The 8,238-nt window shown below is 39.3% G+C and overlaps 2 protein-coding genes across 2 annotated transcripts in view; both read left to right on the top strand.

Moving 5' to 3' along the window:
• Positions 1–8,238, top strand: part of REG4 (regenerating family member 4) — a 266,112-nt gene that overhangs the window by 104,280 nt on the left and 153,594 nt on the right. The window lies entirely within an intron of this gene.
• The window catches only part of NOTCH2 (notch receptor 2), a 157,533-nt gene that overhangs the window by 38,488 nt on the left and 110,807 nt on the right, over positions 1–8,238 (top strand). Inside the window, exon 2 of the mRNA XM_081815798.1 lies at positions 2,563–2,644. Within this exon, the coding sequence (XP_081671924.1) occupies positions 2,563–2,644 (82 nt within the window). The remainder of the gene's footprint in view (positions 1–2,562; positions 2,645–8,238) is intronic.

Here is an 8,238-nt window from a genome sequence, read left to right as displayed (position 1 = left end):
ACAGGAGACCTTCAAGAGCATTTAGTTCCCCCCGGTTTAGTTTACCGGTAGGGAAATTGAGCCCCCATGAGGTTGTGCTTTACTTGCAATAGTACAGCTAGTTAGTGGTAGAGGCAGGATTTCAGGTTTTTGGACTCCACTGAGCCAGGATTCCTGCAGGGGGAGGACAGAGCTGCAGCTTAGCTTGCTCTGTGCCTGCAGGACATTCCTTTCCTACTGACAGGTTTTCTTCTTTATTTAAAGAAAAAAAGCAAATAGAAAAAAGTCAGGAAGTTCTCATTGAAACTAATAAAAGTGTCTAAAGAGAATGAAAAAAGCAGTTCGAGAACTTTGGTATGGAGGAAATAACCTGACATTAACTGTTTTAATTATAGTTGTTGCATTGGCCTTATCAGTGTGGGAAGAGGGAGCATTTGAGCCCTACAGGGAAGTGGGATATGGACAACAAGATGACCCTCTTCCTGAATCTGCCTGTTCAGGCTGCAGCTTAGTGACTGTGTGATCCCAGCAGCTGTCAGAGATGGGGCTGGACTCAGGAAGAGACCTGGACCTCAGACACTGCCACAGATAGTGGTGTGATGTTCCATGAGGAGGTCACCTAACTTCCTTGGCCTTCACTTTCTAGTAAATGGGTATAACAAGACCTATCCTGCCCATCTGAAAAGAAAAATGTCAGATAGTGGGAAGCAGTGTATCACTGTAGTTAGGAGTACAGACTCTCTTGCAGGTTCCAGACTCCCTAAGGTTCAAATTTGGCTCTTTAACTCACTGGTGTGGCAGTAGCCGGTCACTTAGCCTTTTTGTGGAACACATGTAATGAAATTAACTGCTTCACAGCATTGTAGGGAACATTGAATTAGTTAGTCTATGTAAAGTGCATAAAATAGTATCTGGGATTTAGTAAGGACAATGTGTTAGCTGCTGTGGTTATTACTATTTAAAAAATATTATTTTAAGAGATGAGATTTCTATAAACATGTTCTCAAATGATTCCATCACTTGGTAATGGTACTGGGCAAATAGAGGGTTCTTATGCAGTAATTTTTTTTTTTTAAGGAAAGCATTTTATTTTATTTTTTAAAAGATTTTATTTATTTATTTGAGACAGAGAGAGCATGCACACACATGAGAGAGAGCACAAGGAGCGGTGGCAGATGGAGAAGCAAGCTTGCTGTTGAGCAGGGAGCCCGATGCAGGACTCGATCCTAGGACCCTGGGATCATGGCCTGAGCAGAAGGCAGATGCTTAACTGACTGAGCCACTCAGGCGCCCATCTTATGCAGTAATTGTTAATGGAGGAGTTGTTCTAGCATCCAGCTTGAGCCTGGGCCCCCTGTGAAAAGAAGCTGATTTTGATGCCCTAGAACGTCAGGCCTAGAGCCTGTGATATCGAGGAGTTTATTCATAAAATAGTATGGCTAGAGAAAACTCAAAGGTGGAAACTTCTCAATTTTGCTTTCATGTATTTGTATACAAACTATCCTAGCAGATGGACATCTTAATCTTACAGAAAAAGTTCATTAACTGCAATTTTGGTTTTTGTTGTTTGACTAGGTTTCTTTCTGTCTTGCATTTCCAGTTGTTATTAGGATTCTTGATAAAGATTTTGGTGATGAAAATTCTAACTCTAAAAGCTAAATAATCAAGTTATCCAGCAAGTGAGTGGTAGACTTTAGGAGCCTTTCTCCTCTTGTGGTTGGAATCAATGAAAATTTCTACCATTGCTGTATATTTCTGAGTAGTCTGTTTTAGGAGGGATTATGGTGCTGAGGTGCCTTTTCATTGCCTTGTAAAAGGACTGGAGTTTAAGAATTTGAGAGTTATTGTTTTATTTGCATATATAAATTAACTTTTTATTTTCTTTACTTTGACCCGCCCCCCCCCCCCCAGTCTGTATTCATGGTCTACTCTCCCATCTTTGTGTGAGTCCCTTAAGGCTAGAGATTATGTTGTATTCATTTCTTATGTATTCCATTTCCCCTTTTCCTCTGGATCCTAATAGTGTGCCTAGTATATACTAGGCTCTCAATTACAGTTAGTTCAATGAATATTGTTGATGTTTCTGATTAGTTATTAAAGTGGTCTGTTCTGAAACCTCACTTGAAGGCTTAAGTACTTCATTAGTATCATGGTGATCTAGTATTTACCCAGGTCTTCCTAAATTTTCATTGATGAATCCTTACATTACTTATCTGAAGTATTTAAATTTCAAGATGCTCATGGCATGTCATGGATGTTAAGAGCTTTAATTTTCTTTGCGAGATAGGGATGCAACAGCTGGGAAGATAGAGGCACAGAGAATTAAGAGCATCATTCAAGACTGTAAAGTAGTTATTGTAGGAAGAGACTCCTAGGATGAGCTTCCATGCTTCTATGACCCCAGAAGCCAAAGGACAAATACAAAACAAAACAAACAAAAAAACCTGATGAAAGCTCTAAAGGGAAACCCAGATCAGGTTGGATATGGGAACGGATATTGACCTAGATTGGGTAATATTTCTTTGCTGTCTGAGGGTTCTGATTAGTGACTTATTTCTAATGTACGTTTGTTTTTACTTTCAGCATTGCAGTGTCGGGATGGCTATGAGCCCTGTGTAAATGAAGGAGTATGTGTTACCTACCACAATGGCACAGGATACTGCAAGTAAGTTTTTCTCTGTTTGTTTTTTTTTTTCCTTTTTATATATTTTACTTTTCCCCAGTAGAACCCTGGACAAGATTTGGTTCTACTAATTCTATTTTCAATACTTCTGTGAAATGTTACTGGTTCTCTAACTTTTCTGATGTAGTCTTTGTGGGGGATGAAGATGGAAGGGTGTAGATGTCAGATAAATGGTTAACAAGAACTTCTTATTATCTTATCACTATCTTTTTCATTATGAAAAAGACTTTTCAGTGAGTGGCTAGTTAATGTATATTGAGTGCATTCTTAGAATCACTCCTCAACATGTTAGTTATGATCTTGTTTTTAAGTCAAACCACAATAGATATTAACTTTAATTCTGCCTAGTGTAAGTGAATATTACAACATGAAACTATTTTTCTGGTGTAAAATAGTCCAGTTCCTAAAGAGAGACTGTGGGAAAGATGCATATGCACTTGTAGGGATGGGATGGGGAACAGGCACTGTGGAGAATGTCATTATATGGGCTTACAAGAGTAAGGGTATGGAACAGGACTAGGGAGCATAGGCCAAGAGCAGTTTTCTGTTTCTCCAACACCAGTTTAGCTATACTTTTTGTTTCTTTGAGGAGGCCTGTGAGATTATCCCATAAGTAGCTCCTCTTTGTGTCCTATGGACCATATTTTTTTCCTTCTGGCTCTGGCTCAATTGAAATTTTTTTTTAAAGATTTTATTTATTTATTTGTCAGAGAGAGCGAGAGAGCACAAGTAGGGTGAGCGGTAGGCAGAGGGAGAAACAGGCTCCCCGCTGAGTAAGGAGCCTGATGTGGGACTCGATCCCAGGACTCTGGGATCATGACCTGAGCCGAAGGCAGATGCTTAGCTGACTGAGCCACTCAGGTGTCCCTCATTTGAAAATTTTTGACAGGAACATGTATTCATTGTATTTAGATCATGGAAAATAAGACTGATAATATAACTTTTCTTTAACACTTTCATGGGGTACACTTGTCCTCTGCTTTAGTAGCAGTACTTGCTTGATAAGCATTTTAAACGAGTTTTATTTCTTTTCTGGATATTTAATTGGATAACATAATATAATATATATATTATATATATAATAATGACATTGGTTCCAGTCAAATCCATTCTGACACCAGGCTCTAAGTTCTTTTTTTTTTCTTTTTTAAGGTTTATTTATTTATTTATCAGAGAGAGAGGGGGAGAGAGAGAGAGCGTGAGCAAGCACAAGCAGGGGGAGCAGCAAGCAGAGGGAGAAGCAGAATCCCTGCTGAGCAGGACCCTGAGATCATGACCTGAGCTGAAGGCAGACGCTTAACCAACTGAGCCACCCAGGCGTCCCAGGATCTAAGTTTTTTAATGTCATAAGTGAGGATTTTTGCAAGTCAGGGAAGATGCTCTTGAGCAGAGTGACAATATTTTAAGCTATGATGACAGTAAAGTTGTTTTTTAATTAAAGATTTTATTTATCTGAGAGAGAGAGAATGAGAGAGAAAGCACAAGCAGGGGGAGAGGGGCGGAGGGAAAGGGAGAAGCAAACGCAGGGTCGCGTGGATGCGGGGGACGTGGGGGACCCGATGGACACGGGGGACGCAATGTGAGGCTCAGGACCCTGGGATCCCAGGACCCTGAGATCATGACCTGAGCTGAAGACAGCCCCTTAACCGACTGAGCCACCCAGGCGCCCCAGATGACAGTAAAGTTTAACCGTAGGTTGCTTGAATTGGAATAAAGATAATACTGGAAATGAAATGTTTTTGTAACTGGTAATGAGCTGCTCACATAGTTTTTCTAGCTGGAAAACAAAAAACAAAAACATGTGATGTAGTCTTTGCTCAGAATGGTAACACAGCTAGAGATAATAAAGGGGAGGAACTTAATACCTTGGAACTGGCTACCAGAATCTTCAGTCCCTTTTTGGCACCTGGTGTCATAGTTACTTGCTTTATTCTATTATTCAGCTCTCTTGTGGTACTTAACACATTAAATTATGATCATTTGTGGATGTGTTTGTTTCTTCTACTGGATTTCGAGGTCCTTGTTAATGCCTGATACGTAGCTAGAGCTTAACAATGTGTTTCTTGAACCAGAAGGTGCCCAATAGATTTCATCATTCACATGTTTTTTTTAATCTGTGTCTTAAATAAGAAGGTACTGTCCTCGCCTCTGAGAATTTTTTTATTTGCTTCACACAGCATCTAGTATGGTAGTACTATACTGAGAGGCACTTTAGTTCTACTTGGACACAATTCAACATGGTGACTTATGTAGGGGGAATTTCAAATAGGTTCTAAGTGTTGGCCTACATATTTGTGGTTTGCTGTGGGAAGAGAGACTAGTCTCTGAGCACTTACCAGGAGAGGACACTAAGGGTCACTTTTGGGAGAAAAGAGATTTGTGGGCTGTTAGTCTCCAACTCTCCAACGAAGGTGAGAGAGACACAGTTGCCCCTGGTTTCTAGAAGAAGCACTGCTAGGGAACAGGGAACTCACTTTGTGGTGAACAAAAATGGAGCTGCCCAAAATCTGTCCGTGGATGCTTGTTAATTGTTGATGGGATAGGTTGCTTATGGATATGGTTCTGGGCGAGTCCCTCAGATGTCCTCCAACCCTCTGTGAGGGAAACAAGCCCCCTGAGAAAGGTGAGTAAGGAAAAAAATGGGCGAGACTGTCTTTTTGGGAGACCAATATGAACAACAAAACTTGTAAAAAGAGAGTATTTCTCTATGTTGGTAAAAGCAATATTAGCATCTTCAGGAGTGGCTGTGTCAGTGACTTAAGTGGACACAGGAAAAGCAAGAACAATATCAGGGAGGCGAACTCAGTCATCCCTACAATGCCACAGGATGTTAAGCAAAATTTTAAGCAAAAATAACATCTACTTAGCAGACCTGTCAGTGTATTTTCACCAACTTTCCTTTTTTCCTTGGGGAAAGAAGGTAATCCAGCTTGTTCAGTAAATATTATTTTCCCAAAATGGTAAATGGATATTAGAGCACTTAGAAGTTCTATAAAAATTACATCAGACATGCAGGGCATATGATTATCTTTTTGTTCATGAAATTGCTTAGTGGATTAAGAAAAGAAAGTTAAAGCCAAATTCTTTTTACAGGGGGTGGGTGGGTGGGAATTAATGGCAAATGTTTTAGAGTAGAAGATATCTGACTATCTGTTTAAAGAGCATAATGCTACTGATTCAGCTAAAATATAATCGTTGTTTATAGAAATTATAGAAATCCTTGATAAGATCACATTGACAGATGAGGATAAGTACTTTTAAAGGTTAGTTTTGTACACAGCTCAACTATTTTTTCTCACTGTTAGGAGCCCAAGTATTCTATCAGTCTATGATTAGATTGGGATGCCAGACAAGGAGAACCTGTGTAATCTTGCATAAAACTCAATTATTGCTCCTAAATAGTTGTTGTCAGATCTCAGTAAAGCCCTCTCACTACAGAGAGATAAGACATTTTATTCTCTCCCTTGTCCTACTGGGAGGTGTAAATATATAATTAAGTTTGGCTGTCATTAATCACTTTCAAGTTGTTTGTCTCAGGCTTTCAAAGATAAACCATTCCAAATCCCAATTTGATTGAAAATCATGGGTAACTCAGGTTCACTAGAATGTTGGGGGAGGGTAAGGTTTTGGTTTGTAAAATGCACAAAATGTACGTTTTTAAGGACATATTTGTCATAGTTATTTAAAGTCCTTATTTGTCAGTTCTTAACATCTGGATTGTCTTTGGGTATGTTTGTAACAACTCCTTCTGTTGACTCTGGGTACAATTTCCCTTTACTTCTCATTTGTGGTAGTTTTTGTTATTTACTGGACATTGTGAGCGATGCATTTTAGTGTTTACCTTCCTTTAAAGAATGGTGAGTTTTGTTCCAACAGGCAGTTACATCACTGGAAGATCGCCTTGATCCTATGAAGGCTTGGTTTTAGGACTTGCTTTGGCGGGTCTGTTTTGCCTTTAGTCTGACAGTGTAAGTCTTAGTCCTAGGATGTGGTTCATAGTCCCAAGGTATGACCCCTCAAGGGGTTCAATGGGAAGTGTGAGGTGCTTGTCAAGCCTGGTGTTTCCCAAACCCCTCTAATTTAGTAGGACTTGAATTCAAACTTGGGACTCCCCAGAACTGCTCTCAGTCTTTCAGCCTTCCAGCTCTTCCTTTCTTTGGGTTCCTAAATACCTTGTTCATGCACAGCCAGGAATCATTTAAGGATTTGAGTGGAGTCATATACATATTTTAGGGCTACCTGCTCTGTGGTTCTGTCTTTTCCAGGATTTCTCCTCCTCCAAATTCTAGGTGCTTTGACAGTTCCAGATACCTTTGACTCCTCAGCTCAGTAAGATTTCCATTTTCTGCTTGCATTCTCTTCCTCATGTGCTGCATGGACTGAGGAATACCTTTAGGGAAAAAGCTATATAAATGTAGGTTTCATATGGTTTGGTTTTCTTTTTTTGAGGCTCATATCCCAGTTTCTGCCTGCTTTTGATTACTTTTACCTTTAATATATTGTCCACAGCATCTAATTATTGTAAGCAAGAGAGTGGATCTGATATAATTACTCTGCCATTATTTTTAATGATAAAAGTGGTCATTAGAAAGGACTCTTTGAAAAAATTCTACATGCCACTTTGGAGGTAACTAGCACAGTGTTTATTAAACACTGGAAAGTCACCGTGAGTTACTTAGGTACCTGTGGATGGGTGATTGCATTTGAGAATCTCTACTTTTTGCCAAAGTACCTAAGTAGAAACTACATTTTAAAGTAATCATTATCCAAGTAAATTATTTTTACTTTACATTATCGAAGTAAACAGAGTAAATCATTATAAATATAAAATGTTATAAAGTATAACTTTGTTTCACAGTTTACCTAAAATTTGTCTGCTAGCTATAAGAAACATTAAACATTAACAACTAACAATTTTCCTTGCCAGGATTAGGAGTAATGTTGGTGGTCCAGGCCTCCTAAAGCCATTAAGGAAACTAGAGCCATTGCCTTCTTTGTCCTCTTGATATGTTTCTCTATAGTCAGGAGAGAATAGAGACACTTGGAATCTTCCAGAGCCTGGCTTAGAGTAGAGGATGCACTATCAATATTTGTGTTATAGTGGTGCTCTCCTAGAAAGGCATTTTCAAAAGTCAAGGCTGACCAGCATTTTCCCCTTTCACTCACCTTGTTAGTGCATTCAGTGCTGTTCAGGGCAATATCAGATCAAAGAGATGCACTGGGAAAAATGTCAACTGTTAAATCACTTTCTCTTTCTTCTCTGCTGGAAGAAACTATGAAGGAAGAAACTATGAAGGAAAAAAGAAAATATGAGGAACCTCCATATTGTTTTCCATAGTGGCTTGACCCGTTTGCATTCCCACCAATAGTGCAGAACCAGAAGTGGTTCTGCCAAGAAGATTCCTTCAAGTAGAGTGCCCTATTTAGCAGAACATCATTTATACAGGTCTTCTGGCAGAGGCTAGCAGAAGCGTGGCCACTTTTCCGAAGTTCTTTTATCTTTACCATAAAATGAAGAATACTGTCTTTTGCTCACTAAATACCTTTCGCAGAATAATCTTTCTTTTTTTTTTTTT

This window comes from Leptonychotes weddellii, chromosome 4 (genome assembly GCF_054177405.1).
Source record: "Leptonychotes weddellii isolate Sample4059 chromosome 4, ASM5417740v2, whole genome shotgun sequence".
Lineage (NCBI taxonomy): Eukaryota > Metazoa > Chordata > Mammalia > Carnivora > Phocidae > Leptonychotes > Leptonychotes weddellii.
This window is presented reverse-complemented; position numbering and strand designations above follow the sequence as displayed.